This window comes from Zeus faber (genome assembly GCF_960531495.2).
Source record: "Zeus faber genome assembly, chromosome: 16".
Taxonomy (NCBI): domain Eukaryota; kingdom Metazoa; phylum Chordata; class Actinopteri; order Zeiformes; family Zeidae; genus Zeus; species Zeus faber.
In genome coordinates this window covers 4225296-4247047 of record NC_137202.1, presented here as the reverse complement: position 1 = coordinate 4247047, position 21752 = coordinate 4225296, and the positions used below count along the sequence as shown (strand labels likewise).

Below are 21752 nucleotides of genomic sequence, written 5' to 3'. Positions count from 1 at the left end.
CAAAAACAACAATAAAAGCGACTCCAACCACAGTGGCAGCAACAGCAACAGAAAACAACAACAGCAGCAACAACAGCCACAGAAACAGCAACAACGGCAGCAGCAATATCGACACCAGCAGCAACAACAACAGCAGCAACGTACACGCAAAGACGTCACCAGAACCGGAAGTGGTAGCTCTCACCGGAACTGGAAAGGTCACTCAGGTTAGAGATGGTTAATTTGAGGTATAAGGTTACGTTAAGTTGAGGTATAAGGTAAGCGAGAGTTAAGTTTAGGTATAAGGTCAGCAGCAGCAATGACAACACCAGTTAAGGTATAAGGTAAGCGGCACCAACAACAGCACCAGCAACAGCAGCAACGACAACACCAGCAGTGTCAATACCAGCAGCAGACAACAGCGGCAACAAAAACAGCAACAGCAACAGTGCACAAGCGAAGACGTCACCGGAACCGGAAGTGGTAGCTCTCACCGAAACCAGAAATCTCCTCATCAGTATTGAGTCAACCAACAGTGTGTACCATCTCATCTCAACGAAGTAAAGCACAGCAAAGACGTCACCGGAGCCGGAAATTTAAACTGTGTGCACCATCTCATCTTAATCCAGTCATGGTCCTTTAATTAGCGTCCCTAAGTTACGGGTCAAGTTTCCAAACAGACCTCGGAAGGGAGATCCTTTAGACTCTCTCTCTCGGAAAACACACCCTTCTTATGATCCTCTGAGTGTAATATCACAACAGAAACAACCACAGCAACCGAAATAGCAGCAACATCAACACCACCAGCAACAACAGCAAAACCAAGCAGGAGCAACAACAGCAATGCACACGCAAAGGCGTCACCGGAACCGGATGTGGTAGCTCTTACCGGAACCGGAAAAGTCACTCAGGTTAGAGATGTTAGAGATGTTGAGTTGAGGTACAAAGTAAGAGATATTTAAATTAGGATATAAGGTTAGAGATGGTTAAGTTTAGGTATAAGTCTAGGCATTGTTATGTTTAGGTATAATGTTCGAGATGATTAGGTTAAGGAATAAGGTCAGAGATGGTTAAGTTTAGGTAGGTTAGGTAGGTTAGCAGCAGCAACGACAACACCAGTTAAGGTATAAGGTTAGCAGCGCCAACAACACCACCAGCAGCAATGACAACACTAGCGGCTACTGTACCAGCAGCAACAATAGCAGAAGCAAAAACAACAGCGACAGCGCGCAAGCAAAGACGTCACCGGAAGCGGAAGTGGTAGTTCTCACCAGAACCAGAAATCTCTATCTATCTAATCTATATATATAATCTCAATTTGTATTGAGTCAACAGTTCTCAGGGAAGCAACGTACAGCAAAGACATCACCGGAACGGAAGTGGCAGCCCTCACCAGACACTGAGATTTCAACTGTGTGCACCATCTCACCTAAATCCAGTCATGGTGGATGGTTAAGTTTAGGTATAAGGTTAGCAGCAGCAATGACAATACCAGCAGAAACAATAGCAGAAGCAGAAAACAGCAGCAGCAATAGTTGCAGCAACAGCGCACAAGCGAAGATGTCACCGGAACCGAAAGTGGTAGCTCTCATCGGAACCAGATATATCCTCATCTGTATTGAGTCAACAGTGTGTACCCTCTCATCTCAACGAAGTAACGCAGAGCAAAGACGTCACCGGAACCGGAAGTGGTAGCCCTCACCGGAAACGGGAATTTAAACTCTGTGCAGTGTCTCATCTTAATCCAGTCACGGTCCTTTAATTAGTGTCCCTAAATTACGGGTCAAGTTTTTCATTCTGACCTCGGGAGGGAGATCCTTTTGACTATCACTCCGAAAACACACCCTTCTTATAATCCTCTCACTGAAATATCACAACGGAAACTACAACAACAGCAACAGAAATAGCAGCAGTAGCAGCAGCAGCCACAAAACAACAACAGCAGCAGCAACATCAACTCCAGCAGCAGCAACAAAAAACAACAGCAAAAAAAAGACAACAGCGACGCACAGGCAAAGAAGTCACCGGAACCGCCAGTGGTAGCTCTCACCGCAACCGGAGAAGTCACTCAGGTTAGAGACGGTTAAGTTGAGGTATAAATTAGAGATGTTGCTTAATTTAAGCCATAAGGTAAACAAGGGTTAAGTTTAGGTATACGGTTAGCAGCAGCCACAGCACCAGTAACACAGACAGACAGACAGACAGACAGACGTCAGTCAGTCAGTCGTAGACTGTAGCGAACAGCAAGGTTTTTAACCTGCTTTTAAAAGTATTCAGTGTGGGGGCCTCTCTCAGGTCCCTTGGTAGGGTGTTTCATTTACTTGGGGCATATATACAGAAAGCAGCTTCTCCTGCTTTAGAGTTGGTACAAGGGATAGTTAAAAGACCACTGCCTGTGGACCTGAGAGATCCAAGAACAGGTGTGATATGTTCAAACTTTTTTATCCCAGTGAGAACACTTGCAGCCGCATTTTGGATTAACTGTAGCCCCTGCACAGCTGATTTCGGGAGGCCGGTGAATAGAATAATAGTCTGCTTTTGACAGGAAGCCTCTTAATTTTGAAATGTTTTTTAGATGGTAAAAGGATTTTGTGATTTGATTTATATGGCTCTTAAAATTTTAGATCGCTATGATTACACCCAGATTTTTGGCTTCATTCTTGCTCTCCAGGGACAGAGAACTAAGATGAGCTGCAATTTTCTGTCTTTGAGCCTTTGCACCAAAGATGATAAGATGATATTTCTGTTTTGTCTTTGTTCAGTTGTAAAAAGTTCTTTGACATCCATGCATTAATATCATTAATACACTGAGTGAGGGAGTGTATGGGGAGTAGGTCATCAGGAGATAGGGATATGTACAGTTGTGAATCATCTGCATAATTATGGTCATTTATTTTGTGTTTCTTTACAATGTGTGCCAGTGGAAGCATATAAAGGTTAAACAATAATGGTCCCAGAATCGAACCTTACAATATCTCCACATACAATATCCACTTTGTTTGACACAAAATCTCCAATGGACACGAAGAACTGCCTGTCCTAGCTAGGTAGGTAGGTTTTGAACCAATTTAGAACCATTTTTGTAATCTCGCTAATAAAATCTGATGGTCAACAGTGTCGAAGGCAGCACGGAGATCCAGGAGCAGAAGAACAGATAGTTTTTTTGCATCAGTGTTTATGTGTAGATTGTTCAGAACTTTAACAAGTGCTGTTTCTGTGCTATGGTGAGGTCGAAAGCCAAATTGATAGGTGTCTAAAAGGCTGTTTGAGGTTAGATAGTTGTTTAGCTAAAGGTAAACTGTTTTTTCAAGTATTTTGCTGAGGAACGGCAGGTTGGAAATGGGCCTGTAGTTGCCAATAACTGTTTTATCGAGATTGCTCTTCTTCAGGAGTGGTTTAATGACAGCTGATTTAAATGCTGCAGGGAATATACCTGATTGAAGAGAGCCGTTTAAAATTTCTAATACCTCATGTGCTAGGCAGTTAAAAACTTTTAAAAAATGTGGTAGGGAGGGGGTCCAGGCAGCAGGTGGAGGACCTGAGCTGACCAACAACATCTTCCAGTCTTTTTATGTCTAAGGGGACGAAATGAGACAGGGCAGCAGTCATATTACTGTAGACCTGGAATGTAGGTTCATTTCTGGATGTTGAGGCACTAATATTCTGTCTGATAGCTATAATTTTGTTACTGAAGAATGTAGCGAACTCCTCACATTTTTCAGTGGAGAGCATCTCTGACTGGTTGTTGTGATCAAGAGTGAAGAAGAGCACTTTACTATTGTTGAGGTTTTCATTAATGATTTTAGAGAAGAAAGACTGTCTGGCCTGTTTCATTTCTATATTGTATCGATTGAGTCTATCCTTGCAAATTTCATGATGAACCTGAAGATTTGGCTTTCTCCATTTTCGTTCTGTTATCTTAAGCTGCCTCATAACTGATCCATTTCTCCAGGGGGCTTTTTGTTTTTCTATGTTTTTAGTTTTAACAGGTTCAATCCTATCAATGATATTTTGTATTTTGGAGTTGAAGTTGTTCAGAGGATCCTCAGTTGATGATGCCATGAACAGCAGTAACTCATTTACAATTCTCTTAAAGGTTTCAATGGTATTATTGTTAATGATACGTTTTTTAATTGTTCGGGTACCCCTCTGTTGTACAGGAAGAGCACGTCAAAGAAAATGCAACAGCAGTGATCTGAAATAGCAATATCCATGACATAGGGTACAGTGATATTTAGTCCTTTTGATATGACTTAGTCCAGAGTATGCCCCTTATTGTGGGTGGGTCCAGAAACGTATTGAGTGAGGTCAAATGCCTCTAATAGGCTAATGAAGTGTTGAGCATCTGGGTCTGTTTGATTGTCAACATGAATATAAAAATCACCTGAGATAATTACACAACCATATTCAGTGGAGACCTTGGACAGTAGCTCAGAGAATTAATCAAGAAAGCCACATTTCGATTTTGGTGGCCGATAGACAGCGATGATTAAAATCGGGGCACTGCAGTTTATAGATATAGCAAGGTGTTCAAAAGACGTGAATTCTCCAAGGAGGATTTCCTTGCAGGTATAGATACCAGAGAAGACAGCAGCTATTCCACCGCCTCTCTGGTCAGCTCTCGTGGTTTGGATGAACTTGAAATTAGGAGGTGCTGTCTCAATGAGTGCGACTGAGCCATTTCTATCCAGCCAGGTCTCAGTTAATAGAGCGGAATCCAGGTTATGAGTACTTATAAGCTCATTAACTAAAAATGACTTATTATTTAGTGACCTTACGTTTAATAGAGACATTTTTATTGTTCTGGGTGCATGGTTTTGCGGGGTACTGAGAGTTTTAGTCCGAACCGGTAGTAAATTGTTTAAATTCCTGTATGTTACAGGGAAGTTGTGTAATTTTGGTCTATGGTTTATAAGTACAGGAATTTGTAGAGCAGAGTGACAGTCATTAATGTCAGAGTGGATCGGACTCACCCAACATCAGCAGCGAACAGACGATTTCAGTGTAAGTTCCATGTTTAAGGCGAGGAGGCGTGATCTGTGAAAGTTTGGATGAACTCCAACCTGTCTGAAGACATTTGGACGGTTCAAGAAGGTGCCGAAGTTGTCCACAAACGGTACGTTGAGGGAGCAGCAGTATCCCTTGAGCCATGTGTGTAGCTGAAGGACAGGCTTGAATTTTACATCTCCAAAGCTGGGACACGGCAGCGGGCCGGAGACGATGAACCGGCAGTACGACTGTACAAGACTGTCAATAAGCTTCATAAAGTCTTCTTTAAGTGTCTCCGATTGTTTGTTCCTGAGATCGTTGGTTCCGACGTGGATAAGAACAGTGTAGGCGGACGGCTTTGATTCAGCAGCTGTGGGATGCTGGAGTCTATATCCCGGACAAGAGCACCCAGGTAGCAGATGGTTTTAGCCGCAGCCAGGGTGATGTGTTGAACCATGGAGGAGCTGACAATGAGCATGGATTAAGGTCCGGCAACAAAGGAGATCCGAGGGACAGCAGTAGCCGACCAGGAGAGCCCCGTCCTCCTGGAGGCGGCACAGGCAGGCAGTCCAAGTCAGTGGTTGAAAACAGTGAGGCCCGCGGCGGTAGAGCAGCCAGCAACTGGCTCGGGAGCGGAGGCCCAGGGAGGCGATGGATAGTCTGGCGGCAGTGGGAACGAGGCTGGCGGCGGTAGAGACCGTCTCCGACTGTCTCCTACCGCCTGACCACAACAGGTCCCACCCCATCCTGTCAGGGAGGCATCCCTGAAGACCTGTGTATAAAGCAGACTCGGCCCGGACGTACATCCCTCTCCCACTTTATCATGACCCCAAAGTTTATGTGTGGGTGTGCAGATTTGAGCTTGGTGTGCAGGATCGGTGGCTCCACAGAGGGCTCCAAGATCAGGAGGTCGTCAGGGTATATCAGGATTCTGATCCACAGACGACACAGCAGTGTGTCGCCACTATCCAGCGAGAGAAGACGTGCAGACCAAGCTTGTAGTGGAACAACAAACCTGGTGAACTTGTAGGCTATTCTCTGGAAGGTGAAGCGGATTAACTGCCTGTGTGTCGGCGCTATCAGGATTTGGAAGTCCTCTAGGTCAATGCTTGTGGAACAATCGCCCTTGAGGACCGCCCGCGCAGTACCTTTACTGTGAGCATGCGGAATGGAGGAGTCGCGATGTGGTGATTCAGCATGTGTAATCCGGAAATGGACGCACTCTGCCCGTAGGCTTCGGATTCGGGTGTAATCTCACTAAAACCCTCTGTTCTGAAGTTCAGCACCAGTTCGGTACCACTGTCAGGCCCCACCTGCAGAGGAAAACCGCTATCTCTATGTTCAGAGGAGGAGCTTCCTCTGTTGATGCTATCAGACGCTTATTGTAGGCCGGCCGGGGGGCAACGCGCCTCGCGAGGGTTATTTACCTCCCACAATCGTGGGAGTCCCGCCCGGACATAACGCGCACCCACCTATGAGGTACCGTGGAGGATGATAAAACTTTATTCCATTCATCAAGGAAGGGCTCCACACTCCTTCCATCCAGGGAGAGACGTCAAGCCATTTGACTCAATGCACCCTCTTAGGGGCATGGGTCTGAGGACTCAGAGCTCACCATATGTGTGGGAGAGTCTGGAATCACTCACTCTGTTGTACACCCCAGGCACCACAGGTGAGACGCGGCAGTACCCTTAACGAGAGGCCCCTAATCCCTTGTGCCACGAGCAGACAACACAACTTTAAATTGAGTAGAAGTTGCTACGACACAAGGAAGAGAAGCAGAGAGGAAAAAGCCCTGATCATCAGTGGAAGAATACTTTCTCGATTAGGTAAAAACATAACAGTGGTTTATTTACAATAAAACTGTTCAATAAACACAACCCGGGTTCCGCAGGTGAGAGGCACCAGTAACCGTAACGATAGGCCCCTAATCCCTTGTGCCACGGGCAGACAACACTACTTTAAATTGGGTAGAAGTTGCTATGGCACGAGCCATGATCATCAGTGGAAGAATACTCTTTCACGACTGGGTAAAAACATGACATTGGTTAATTTACAATAAAACTGTTCAATAAACAGAACCTCCCTCCCAGTTAGAGTGGGGAAGTACGGCCACCAGAGTGGGTTGCGCCGCAGCAGCCTTGTTAACTGACTGACGGTCTGTCCTGCTCGGCGCTTTCCCCTGTACATCGTCACTGCCGTCTCCTCCTGGGGACCCCCAGGGGCGGGTATGACCAGGTGCACGCCTCTCTTGGTTGAGCAGGTATCGGGAGGAGATCCCGATGCCACGGGCAGTGGTGCCGGTGGTGCTTCGGGGGTCTCCACAGTGTGCCTCTTCTGTGCTCGTCTTGCTGCTGCACGGCCCGGAATGTACTCCGGTGGCTGTTGTGGACCATGGACGGGACCTTGCACCTTCCTGCAAATGGCAGGTGCACGGAGAGCTGCTGCCACTACTCCTCCCTCCTCCTGAGGTGCTTGATAGTCTCGGCTAGAGTATCGCCAAAGAGTCTGAGATAGGCGTGTTGAGCAGAGCCGTCTTTTCCAACTCTGTGTCTGACCACAGACAGCACCGCGGAACGGACCACGGAAAGAACAAGTATGTTGGTCGATAACTTTTTGGTGGCACACACGCTTCACTGCATAGGAAGAATGTGATTTCGTCATAACCATTTCCTGCACGTGGAGGAATTTCTACAAAATAAAAGTCACAACACAAATAATGACTAATAGAGGCCAGAACAATCATGTTACCCATTCAATCTGACATCAGTGAGGGGAGATTGTTTGTTTTATTATATTTCTCCGCTAATGCTTAAGCATAAATAATCATGAGCAGAGCAGCTCAGGTGTGAAGGACGATGCTGTGCATGTTTATTGTGTTTATTGGAAAGGAATGTTGCTCCAGCTGCCTTCACCTTCCTCACTCCACCTATATTAACCCTGTTCGCTGTCCACTCAGTCCTTGTCAGATCATCGTTGTATCCACTGTGTCAATACTGCTGTGTCTAATTTATGACCTGTTTCCTGTACCTTCCGTCTGAACCTCTGCCTGATTCCCTGTACTCTGATTCTCTGCCTATTTCCCTGGACCTTGATTCTCTGCCTGTTCCCTTCCGGATAAGTTTAAGCAATAAAGTACAACATAAATTCATCCAGGTTGTTGCAGTGAACGCACATTAGAGAGAAATAATCCGGAAATAATCCGGTAACTGTGCCAAGTCTGCGTCGGCAGAGACTCACGCCGCACCGACGCATCTCCCTCTCCTCCAGCGTGTTCCTGTGTGTACAAGGGAAAGTGTCTTTGACCAGTAATTACACTTATGTGGCGATGAAGGTGGGAAATAAACCTGACCATCACCACGGAATGTCCTTTCGGGCAGAGGTTCCCAACCACTGGCTCGCAGACCACACCGGGCCGCAGGGTTTGCCACCAGACCGTGAGAACTCAGGCGGGATTTTTTCAGGATCTATCAGCAATCTACTATGCAGCAGCTGGAAACTGAGTAAATTAAATACATCTAGAGTTTTTATTTGCTTTGTTTGGAGAAAAGATCGCTCTGATAGGAGCTGCGGAACCGTGTGTAACTGCCCCCAACCCTAACCCAAAACAGCTCTGACCCCTCGATGCATGGACTCCACAAGACCTCTGAAGGTGTCCTGTGGTATGTGGCATAGGTGGGTGCCCCATGGATCGGGCTTGTTGTTCCAGCACATCCCACAGATGCTCGATCAGATCGGATTCTAACCCCGGCCATCTACATGATGTAGAAGAAAACGTGATTCATCAGACCAGGCCACCTTGTTCCATTGCTCCATGGTCCAGCGTTGACACTCACATGCCCATTGTAGGTGCTTTGTGTGGTGTGCTGGACAAAGGGCAGCATGGGCACTCTGACCAGTCTGTGCCTACACAGCTCTATACGCATCAAGCTGCGATGCACTGTGTGTTCTGACCCAGCAGTTTGTGCTACAGTAGCTCTTCCGTAGGATCCAACCAGATGGTCTAGCCTTAGCTCCCCACGTACATCAATGAGCCCATGGGGGCCCATGACCCTGTTGCCGGTGCACCAGTTGTCCCTCTTTGGTTGGTTCTAACCACTGTGTACCAGGAACACCCCACAAGACCTGCCATTTTGGAAATGCTCTGACTGATTGGATCCTTACACATCAACTTTAAGAACTGACTGTTCGCTTGCTGCCTATTATATTCCATCCCTTGACAGGTGCCATTGGAACGAGATGAGCAATGTTATTCATTTCACCTCTCAGTGGTTGTAATCTTGTGGCTGGTCAGGTCCTCAGCGGGTGGATGCTAGGTGAGGGGCCGGGTGGGGGGAGACAGTGGAGGGGGAGACTGGGGAGGGAGTAACGGCTGGCCTGCATCTGGACTGCCTGGTCACGGGGGCTTTGAATCAGCAATGTGCAGCAGTGGCCAACAGAAGGGAAATGTATAAATTATAGATATTAATCTAAGTGTCTTTAGCTGCAGCCGTCCATTCTCTACACGTGTGTGTGCGCATGCGTGTGTGCGCATGCGTGTGTGCGCATGCGTGTGTGCGCATGCGTGTGTGCGCGTGTGTGTGCGCGCACGCCTGTGTGCGTGTGTGTGTGTGTGTGTGTGTGTGTGTGTGTGTGTGTGTGTGTGTGTGTGTGTGTGTGTGTGTGTGTGTGTGTGTGTGTGTGTGTGTGTGTGTGAGCGAACAAAGATAATGGGTCATTTGGCTGCGGAGTGCTTCCAGACTGTGTCTGGATTGCCTAAATACTAAATTACACCTTGTGAGGGACCTGGCTGTAAAATATGCTGCTGCCTTTCTTTGTCGTCCGTCTGTACTTTGGGAGGAAGAGAAAGGCGTGGGGCGGGGGAAAGAAAACGCTGCCCTCTGCGTCCCTAATAGTAATAAAGCACCAAATCATGTTTTTTTGGGGGGCTGATAACGTGTTTGTAGGCCTCCAATATTAAGACATGTATTATTTCCTTGTGTTGATTTCAACCTTTATTTGTTTTGTTTATTGTTATCTACACCTTTCCATTTAGCCATGCCCCAATCTGTGATGTCACAGTGCTTCTTTTAAGGCACTCATCAATGTGCTGAACTTGCAAAACAGCGCAAACGGTGATCTTACGGTTCCCTTTACGGTTCCACTTGTATTCCGGGAATTGCATTCCCCTGGTGAGGTTGTCACTTTCTTCAAACTATCATTGTTACAAAACAATAAATGCAGGAAATGGGAATGTTTAGAAGTTACTAGAAGTTACTATAATAGAGTGGCCATGCTACTACAGTGAGCATGAACTTAGAATGAAAAAAAAATACTAAAATTAAAGGATTAACTTGAATTATGCATTTTATATATTAATGATTCAAATATTATTTCAGAAAAAACACATTCAACATTATCTCATTGAAGGAGTTCAGCACTATTCAAATGTAACCATAACTCACTAATTGTTTTTCTGAATGTTTATTTTGTGCTTCAAAAGTCTGGAAATGCTTAAAAAACTTTATAGCCTGATTTCTCAGAACTTCTGTTTCAAGTAAAAGCTTCCAAAATAGTGATTCCCACAAGTAAAAACTTGTTTTGAAGCGCTGATTCTACACTTTCGTATCATGTCAAAAAATAAAAATTTCAAATTTCAAAGGGGACCCTAAAGTACGATGTGGATCACATATGTCCACATATCTATAAGACGTGGATATTTTATTGAATTTTGGATGAAAAGTTGCTTATTTTCGAGATTTATGGCAGGTTTTATCTGCTAATGGACGATGATAGTTTCCATTACTCTCGGTTTTATCACCCACTTGGCTCGAATTGTTCCCATAGAAATCCTGTAAGCTGGATCCTGCTCTTTTTCAGCCTCTTGGCAAATGTTCCTTGCTTCGGTTTAGGGTTCATAATTCCCTTCTGACGACCTGAGGGGTTGCTGATTGTCCTGGGAAAAAAAACATTTTAACACTCGCACTGTGATAAAGTGCCATAAAAAATGAGCCTGAAATGACTTGAAGTGACCGTAGAGATTGTAATGACGTTTATTTTCTTTGTTTGGCGTCTCTCCACAGGATTGGTCTGTTGCTTCTGGGGAAGCCTCTGGACAGAGAGACTGCTGACCAGTTCCGCTTGGTTGTCACTGCCTCTGATGGCCACCCAGGCGGGGTAAGACACAAAAACCCTTTTCTTTTCCCCCTTTGAACCCTATTAAGTCAATTTACGACAGACATTTCACATTACCTCAAGAATATTGTGAAACATTTGTATTGGCTATTGGCTTTAAATATGTATGTATCATAAACACAACATGATTCTTAAGAGATTTATGCCAGAAAAGTGCAAAGATGATAGATGAATTTCCGAAATATGCCCTTGTTTGAAACTAGTGGGGGTGAGACTCGCAAACATTCGTTCATAGGCAACAAATCTTTCAAATGATTCAGGGATCGGGAGTCATTCTGACGAAGGAGTAGTTTGTTCTCGACTCTGTAACTGCAGCCAGACACACTGAGGCGTTCACAGAGACTCAACTGTCAATTTGCAAACAAAAAGAGCTAAGTACCACATTTGGCATAATTCATATTGAATGGTTTCTTAAACTAAATATAACTAAATTTTCATATTAACTGACTTTTATTTACGGGGCACCAATTCTGTGAGAACAGCAAATTAACCAAATTAACTTTAATTTATCAGTCTCACAAGGATTGGTGGAGATCTTGTCCGATACATTTACTACTCACCTCTTAAGGAACACAAACAGACTTGTTTCTTTCCAAAACATAGGATTTATTTTATTATGCCAACTACTTGGATAAATGAAAAAAGAGTAAAATAAATAAGAGAATAAATGATAAAGAAATAATTTTAAAATATCTGAAAATAAAAATTGTAAAATGATAAAGAAAATAGGCAAATGAATACAGGATACAGGACAAAATAAAATAAAGAAAATAAGTAAACACAATCCCTCAGCTGGTGGCGGAAGCAAGCTTGTTTTGTAGAATTTAAATTGTGTGCGAACTTTGGCGAAAACAAAGACTTACAGAAAAGACGTTCAAAAACTTAAAATAACCTAAATATATATAATATGAATAAACTAAAATAAATAACATAAAATAAAATGAAAAGTTTTTAAGGTCGAGTGAGGACCCGCCTGAAGATTCCATGGTCAACAGCTTCTTTTAAAATGCTCTCCAGGGAACGAGGAGTTTGGGTGTCTGACCTTCTTAAAATAGCAGAGGAGTTTTTGTGTGCCACCTTTCTTACTGGCTGCTAATTCTTTCTACCTAGTTATTGTGATTTCTTTACACACAAAGGTCACCTAGCTTCACACAACTCTATGTTCGAACCAATTAATGATTTTAAAACAAACTCTTGAGATAATGGTTTACATACAAACATATCAAATAAAATGATAAATGAAAAATAAATTCTTCAAACATCAGTCATCTTTCAACCATTCTATCAGTAACATAACATTTGTGACTAATTAGCTATTTAGACGAATTATAATTACTGTCTATTAAAACATAATTTCAACACGACTAATAAAATGATCATCTTTAATCTGTTTATACCACACACAATGGACATTGCAATACTGGTGGTTATCGCAGTTTTGATCTGCTGGCCACTAGATGGCAGCCTGGCAGTATGAGAGTTAATACCTTTAGCTGTTATTGTAATTTTGTTGTTTTGCATCGTGATTAGAGTTGGATCATTTTTCATAGAAACATCTGCAGAAATAGTGTAACTCCACTTACTGAATGATTTGACATTGGTTCATATTCATTCAGATCTCTTAGACACAAAGGAGAAATTGCATCTAAAAAATGATTCAGGTGAGTCTTCCATTTTATAGCCTGATCTAGAAGACAGGGGTTCCCTATGGAGGCTTAGATCAAACAAAATAATGTGGGTTGCATGTGAACAGGGAGAGAGAAAGAGAGTGGGGAGTCTATTGATTCAGTCTTGGCCGAGGCAACACACAGCATCATTTGGTCCCCTGATCCAGTCCCAATCGGCACCCCCGTTGTTTGGGGATGCAGAAAAGAGTTAGCAGATCCAGGGTCTCAGCTGTGGTTTGTTAACCCCCTCCCATTTCATCTCTGGGGAGCGGATTCCAGAGTGTACAGTCCTCATATTTGATCCATATTTAGGTGTTTGTTATCAATAAAAGGCTGGTTAACATACTTGTTTCAGCCTGAGGCCAGGTGACTTTTCCTTATTTGGGGTCATTAACTTCTGTCCAGAATATTGAAATCTTGATGTTTTTGTTTATGTCGATAAGCACTTTGCACCCCATTTTGATGCTTCAGCCAGTTTTGGCCACAAAGGAGAATAGGCCTTTATGAACTAGCAGCTAGTATTAATAAGTCTATGTAAGCTGCTGTATTCAAAAATCTTACCAATTCCTCATTGACTTATCATGAAACAGATGCAGATCTACATTATGACAATTGACTCTCTTGCTGTCTGAGAGGGGCAACACATCGACATACAAAGGTCCCACTCAGCATTTAATCAGTCAGAAGAGGAACATGAGCAGAAGATTCTCAGTCAATAAAGCCCTCAGACGGTGATAATGACAGTGAAATATGAAAGGAAGTGTCAGAAATTTAGGGCATTGTTGAACATAATTCGGAGTACAATGAATCATCCTCGGGTAAATAAGGAGAAAATACACAGCTTGAAAGAGAGGCAATGCTGATGGAATGGAGATGGTCACAAACCTTCCTGAAAGTCAGGGAAGACTGTCAGTTGAAAACATCATCAGAATGGTTTTAGGGCCGACCAGATTTGCAGTATAACAAGTTCATGACATAAAATCTGCCTTTGAACTCTTCATACAGCAGTCAGTAGAGAGTATTGTTCTGGACGACACAAACCTGGTACTTTATTTATTCATTAAAATATGCTGTCTTGTTATTAAAAACAAATTAAATTCAATTATTCATGTGACTGTTTTGATGTGGGTTACATTTGTCATCATCATGTCGAGTCCACTGGGGCAGCTTGTCATAATGAATGTTTTTGTGCCAAATCTGGCCCTCATCAAATGTAAGACATGTGTAATATACTAAAAACATGCCAGCAAATTTTTAAAAAGCATGCTAATTATGACCATCATGGACAGTTTGATGACTAATGAGTGCATCTTGTGGGCTTTGTAATGAAAAACAAATGTTGTAATATCAAGGGAAACCTGTTCTATGCGGAAAAAATAACTGAAATATCTGGTGAAGCTTGCAATGATAGTCAGTGACATGATTATTTGAAATAATTACTTTTTGGAGGAGGTTAAATATGGTTGAATATCTTACAATTTTGAGGTGGCTTAGAGCACCGGCCATTTCTGGCCGAAACAGTATTCATTGCTTCAACATTGAAACATAATACAACGGTTAAACAAACCATCCTGTCATGGTTTCTTCTCGCTTCTTCTAACCATAAACCTTCTTGAAAACGAGAGAGAATCATTTTGTTGAATGAATGAAGAGAATTCGGTCCGAAATCAATTAAGGGGGCATTCTGTGTTTATTTATTATTTTGCTCTTGGTATGCTGACACTAAATGAATATCAGGAATACAAGTGGACACATAAAAAGTGGCCGTGGAAATCAATGCCCTTAACACTAGGTTCAACTGAACATGAATGGATGAATATCTTGCTAAGTTATTCGAGAATAGGCATTTTAATCACTTCGGAGGAGCAGGGATGCTCCAACTCAGCTGAGGAAACACAAATCTTCTCTTAATTTAATGAGACCAGTTCTGCTGCAGCTGCCTGTCTGCTCAGGGCCGAGGGTAAGTTCTGCTGAAGGATAGATGGATGGATGGATGCATGCATGCATGCATGGATGTATAGATGGATGGATGAATGGACAGATAGAAGGAGGGAGGGGTGGTGTGATGGGCAGATGGGAGGATGGACAGAGCTATGGACAGAATGATGGGAGGATGGATGATAAGAAGATGGATGATGATTGAATGGCAGAGGGATGGATGGGTGGACGTATGGGTGGATGGATGCAAGGATGGGTGGAAGGATGAATGGTTGTTGGGTGGGTGGATGGAAGGAAGAATAGATGATAGAGGGATAGACAGATGGAAAGAAGGATAAATGGACAGACAGATCTAAGGATGGATGTATGATGAATGGACAGAAGGATGTAAGGATGGATGGATGTATGCACAGCTGGATGTAAGGATGGATGGATAGATGGATGGACAGACAGATGGATGGAAGGATGGATGGATGGATAGGTGTAAGGAGGGATTGACAGGTGTAAGGATGAAGGATGGATGGATGGATTTACAGACAGACAGATGGAAGGATGGATGGATAGATGGGTGTCAGGATGGATGGAAGGACCGACTGATGTAAGGATGGATGGACAGACGGATGTAAGGATGGACGGCTAGATGGACAGATGGATCCTTGGATGGACGGACAGACGGATGTTTTGCGGCTTCGTCGCTTCGAAACGTAATATTTCAAATGAATCAGCGGCCGAGTTGTCTCTTATCTTGACATTGTTTCCTGCCGCAGCTCATTTCTACCACCATTTGCCGGGTTGGTGGGTGTTCATTTCAAGCTCTGGTTGCTGACCATGTGAAGTGTCTGCCTTTCTAAGTGCACTATCGAATTCTAACGCAGGCTTTTGCAGGATGCATATTTAAAGTGGGCTTATTTTGGTGTGGTCCTTTTTACCAAGGAGGAGCCACCCTCCCGAGGCCACGAGTTCTGTGAGCCAATGGGGTTTGAGCACAAGTTCCGGCTTCTGTGAGCCAATCGTGTATGAGCATGGCTTCTGGCTTTCGTTGTATTTACTCCGTAACTTTCACATATTTCACCCGTCCACCAAAATCTTCCCGAACAAGTTTTGAGGTGAGAAATAAGCAATCCAGTTGCTGAATTTTCACTCATATTAGATTGACAAAGCCTCCTTTAAAAGGTTGTTCCAACTTTGGTTGCCGTTCTCAAGGCTTGTAGGATTCTTTGTTTCATGTGAACGCGGGAAAATAAAATAAAATACATCTACAATAAAAACACACTATTTTCACTGGTTTTGTTTGGGGAAACACACATCGGTTCCGAAGGAGCAGATGACCATATGAAGAAATCTGTGACGTGCTGACGTCAACTCGTGCAGAGTAGAAAACACCTTTAAAAATCAAGCGTTCAGAGCAGTCGGAAACCTGAGCGTTTTGCTCACAGCGATTTATTTGTCATTAGTTTACCTCATTATTTGACACTTTGGCCACGTCTAAAATGAGCATCCCGCACTGTAACATTTTAATATGACAGAAAATAAGAAAAAGCATTGGTCCCCTTTAAGAAAAGTCACAGCAGGATTAGAATGGGGCTCACATACTCGTTAAAATATTTCAACTTGAAATTCCAATCGTGGCACGCGGTGTCGAAGTGTTGAACAAAGGCTCTGTTGAACTGAAAGGGGAGGCGTTGTCTCGCCATCCGTTCGTCCATTGGGTTTCGAGATGACGGAGGGAACCGAAGCAGCGATGGAGGTGGAGATCACAGAGCTGAGGCATCTCTGTGATAAATAAATGATAATGCAGCATCTCATTAATTAGTGCTTGGATTGGTGGCGGCGGCGTGAGGCACCCATGTCAGGCCACAACGTAGCTAAGGACTGGGTGTAGAAATAAGAAATAAGTGAGGAAGATGGGAGGAAGGAGATTCACCACAAGCACATGGTTCCATGTCCCATCCTCTCGTCTCGTGTTGTAGATTGTGATGCAAGACAATTCGTAAATGATTTGTTTGTGGCAAACAAATCTAGATGAGCTGGGAGTCTGGAGCCACTCCGCCAAAACAGTCGTTCGCAGGTGGGTGAGGGAATCTTCTTCTCACAAACAGAAAATAATTACTGAGGATTAGATTAATGTCAAAAAGGGGTGAAGGCATTTGGCCTAATATAGAATGTGATATAGAATGTGATTGATTTACACTTTGCATTCCACCTGTAATCAATAATTTTGACAGAGTTAAATTATTCTTGTGAGAATTCCCTTAACTCTCCTTACACTGACTGAATCAAACGAACAAATAGCCGGACAATTGACCTAATCATTTCACTGACACTGACAGTTGTAAAGAGCTGAATCTTCAAAAGGAGCTGAACCTTCCATTCCTATTGAGAGAAAGAGAGAGAAAGATGTTCGGAAGTTTGAGTCGGAGCCTTGGACATACAGTGCATTACAATCAGCCTTGCTAGTTTGTCCATGAAATTGATCATTAATGACGTACACACACTGGAGGCAGAACTGAGAAAAAAAAACAATGGTGCCGTTCTGTTCCCCAGAGGATGGAGATGACGGTGGTGGAGATGAAGGTGACATTAACTAGGTCATTTCCCTGGTGTATGCAGCCGCTGCTGAAAAAGCCTCATGTTCTTGCCAGGGATAACTAAAACAATGTGTCTTGTCTTTTTTGTCTTAGGGGAAAGTATTTATTTATCTGGCATGGACCCCCCCAGCCCCAGAGTAGACCACTTACACCCCGATGTACACATCGCTCCATCTGCGATCATGGATTGTGCGCATTCAGCTCGTCTTTCCCTGTTGATTTATACGATAGCTTCAAAGCCATATATTTAAGCAGAATACTGTTTTTGTTGCGGCCTCTAAATCATGGATTATTACACTGGGCATGAGGACAGACAGCCGTTCATCCATTTTTATGACCCCGCTTGACATGCGTAACTATTGATGAAGCGCATTCCTTTGTATTAAAGTTTTGAACTTTTACATAATCAAACCTGCCAGTTAAAGTGTTAGCAGGTTTTTACATATTGCCAATTTTCCCGTATTTTTTTGTGATTTCTTTAAGGTTCATTGTGTATTGCCAATTTTTTATATTTCTTCGTTAACTTTAGGTTTACTATAGCCCGGATCCGGCAGTCTTTACAGTCCGCACAGTTCAGGTCTTTACAGCCCGTGTCACAAAGGAGATTTGACTTTCACAAAATTTGATTTGAATCCTGATTGGCTGCACACCTTCAGTCAGTCAGGATAACCAAACCCGTGACGCTATCACAGTGCGCCACATGAACACAATCCGTGTCAGAGATGATCTTTTACTTTATTTGATGACATCATCACAAAAGTATGGATATACAAATTACTGATATAACAATTCAGATCAGGAAACGTTACAAAACAAACCGACATACACTTTGCTGTCAGAGATGACCTCGGTATATCCTCTAGCCCATGTTAGCTGGTAGCGTCCTTGTAGAATATGGGAGTCGTTGTGACACCGATCTGCATGGCAGTGATCTCACACTTTGAAGCTTCATGTATCTGGTCCTGATGCTTTGGCTGCATCGGCACGATCGTCTCAGGGAGCCGCCATTGCTGTTGTTCTGAAATGTAGCGCGCTCTCTACAACTAACATCAACTAACCAGCCTCCAAGAACAACGCCAGCTTCTGATTGGTCCGTCACGTGTCTGGACGGGCTGAAAGAAACCACTGGGAATCAATACCAGACCTTGCGCTGTATGGGCAAAATCTGGCTCTGTCAAGGCTTGCTTTATTCTCTATTACCAATTTCCAGCGGGGTAACTATCAACGGTGCACCGGGCTCCAGTGACTACTAGGGGCCCATCCTATCACGGCACTGTGCGTCCACTTCCCCCTTTTTTATTTTACATGTAGGTTATTTTATTTTACTCAGTTCCTCATTGAACGAAACATAAGAAGCACCATGCATAAGGGGGTGTTCATAATGGAACCCCCCCCCCCCAAATGGCTATAGCCAGGCTGGGTGCGCGGATGCACGAGGAGCGGAGGGTCCAAAAAAATATTTGTAATGGGGCCTATCGCCATCGTGTTACGCCGCTGCCAATTTCTGTATTTTTTTGTAAATTTTTACATTCATTGCATATTGCTAATTTCTCTATTGTTATCTGTCTATCTACATTTGATAAACTCCACTCAAACAAGTGAAGCTGTCTGGCTGTGTTTCTTAAGCTTTCTTTTAGTTTACTTTCAAATTCATATCAATATGAAAGTTATTGTATCTGCTCATTAATAGGGACTTTTTTTTTCACACGTCCAATTTACTTGTTTGTGAAGGAATTAACCCTCAAAGATGTGTACATTTATTTTTTCACCTTCTGTCTCTCTCCTTTCTCCAGACCTCCACAACCACCGTGAACATCGTGGTGACGGATGTGAACGATAACGACCCCGAGTTTGATCCTGTCTTACCCACCAACCTGACGGTCAAAGAGGAAAAAGCTAACGTGTTTGTAGGACAAGTGAGGGTAAGAACAACACATGTCCTTCTTTATTAATACCATATTTAAAGGTGATAGCCTCTTTTTCTCAACCCAGGCTCTATTATTAAGTTGGTTTCCATCATTTATAATGTTCATAGCAAAAACCTCGCCCAACGCTTAACTGTTGGGAAACTTACCACTCTGCTGCAGCTTCTCACTGTGATAACAGCAGTCTAATCTCATTTATTCAGAGTTTTGATTCTTTTGCACTCCCAGAAATCAGCTCTTTTTGCAACATGCTAACACTAATGTAAGAGAATAGTAAACAGAAAGCTGTCGCTTCCTACTGGCAACCTGCTGTAGTCAAGTTTATGCTCTGGATTTCATCATTTGTAATTGTTCAGGGCAAAGCCTCGCCGAACGCTTTTTTGCACTTCCATAAATCAGCTCTTTTAGCAACATGCTAACGCTCACACAAGAGACAGGGAGTTGTGCCGCTTCTAACTGACTATTGTAGCCAACGTCATGCTCTGGATGTCATTTAAAATTGTTCAAAGCAGAGCTGTGGACTCGAGTCACTGTTTTGATCACTTGCAACTCGATGAAAAATGAATGATTTGAGACTCGACTTGGAAGTTAAAGACTCGTGACTTGAGAGACGATGACTCGAATGACTTATTTGTGTTCATTTTATGTTTTCAGTTTAAATATTATAAATATAAAATGCTCAACATTGTCAATATTCACAATACAAGTAGAGATGCACCAATTGATCGGGCGGTGACTGGCTTCGGGTGGTTTTCAGCTTGATGTGTGTGGTGGTCAAATTTACACGCATGATACTGTGCTCATGTACTTGTAAAAAAGAATACTCTGTTAGGCTCACTGACCAGAGGTGAACCCAGAAGCATGACGCAGGTGAAAGTTCACAACGCAGGAGTTTATTTGAACAAACAGGCCAGGGTAAAAAAAACAGGATATCCGTCAGCGAAGGCAAACAAGTCTGGCAGGGAACAGGCAGGGAATCAAAATCAGTGAGACACGCAGAGGATCCAAAAACAGGGGCATCAACACGGTACACACTAGCGCGCTCAGCATAAACAAAGACAATCCAGCACAGAACAGAGGAAGTCGACCAGTATAAGTACTGAGTGACTAATGAGGAAATGAGCTGCAGGTGAGGAGAAGAGCGGGAAACCTAGGTGATGTCATAGCAAAGAGGAGTGGCCGGTCTGAAATGACAGGAGAGTTAATGACAAGGCTAAAGGCAAAACTAGATTAACTTTAAATGATGTTAAATTTTTTATATTTTATTTATATATATATATATATATATATATATATATATATATATATAATAGAAAGGTACTTTATTTGTGAAAGAGACTTTCATTTGAAGTTTGAACTGGACATTTCCATGTCCTTGTTAATTATGTTGTGTCCTATTGAAACCCAGTGAGAGTTACAGGTTGCATGATACTGAAACTTGGGGACAGTCCCATATTCCATAGTGACCGTTCCATGTTGTATTTTATTGGAACTCAGGGACAGTTTCGTGTTATATTATTGATCCACAGTGAATAATTAACAATAACAAACACACAGTGTCAAAATCAGCAATGTCACTAGAAGAACACGTCACACCACATATACACACACATGCTTTGGATGGTGGAATGTGGCCTCTGCATTTGACCCATCCTGGCTTCCTGGCTGCCCCCCTTCCACGGGGGGCAGCCAGGAGCAGTGGGCAGCATTTGTCGACTTGCCCAGGGACCTGGTTCCAAATGTCCATCGCTGGTCAGACGATGATGTGTGCATGTTTTTGGTGGGGGTCCTTACTGACGTTAGGTTGAGGAAACCCCATGTGGGCACAGGGAGAACATGCAAACTCCACACAGAAAGGTTCCTATTTGGGAGATAACCCACCGGAGCATAGTGCCAACAGCGCCCCAGGCGGGAATCGAACCCAGGACTTTCTTGCTGTGAGGCAACAGTGCAATGCACTGCGTTATTATACACTACTGTGTGAACTGAAATTTGCAGCGGTAGTCCGTATGTGCAGCTGTTCTATCAAGTGATCAGATCACACAATGTATTTGTCATTGACAGCAGATATACCCAATGAGACCAAATTATAAGAAAATTTGATTTCTCTGATCATGGTTATAAACTCAAAATGATTGGATGACAGTGAAAAAGATATTTAATAGTCAATGTTTTATTATGAACATACAATTGAACGAAAATCAGAATCGGCCAAAATCAGCAGGTTAGCCTTTAAAAAAAATGCAAATCGGAATTGCGAAGAAAATTTCAATTGGTGCATCTCTAGTTACAAGTGTCTGTGCGACGTTACCCGGTATGCGAGCGCACACTGGGAATGGCATTGTCATGATTGACGGTGACTTGACTTGACATAACCTGTGACTTGACTTTTTTGCTCAAGGAAAAATTACTTGGGATTCACTCCTGCTTAACAGGATAGTGGTGTCGTGCTGTGGGGATTATTTCATTGTAAAACGTGTAGCGTTGCAGTA

The 21752-nt window shown here is 43.3% G+C and overlaps 1 protein-coding gene across 1 annotated transcript in view; it reads left to right on the top strand.

The window, feature by feature from the left end:
- Positions 1–21752, top strand: part of LOC307242687 (protocadherin-15-like) — a gene marked incomplete at both ends in the record, with an annotated part of 287981 nt that overhangs the window by 132949 nt on the left and 133280 nt on the right. The window contains 2 exon segments of the mRNA XM_080017227.1: positions 11031–11124; positions 19129–19257. Of these exon segments, the coding sequence (XP_079873353.1) occupies positions 11031–11124; positions 19129–19257 (223 nt within the window).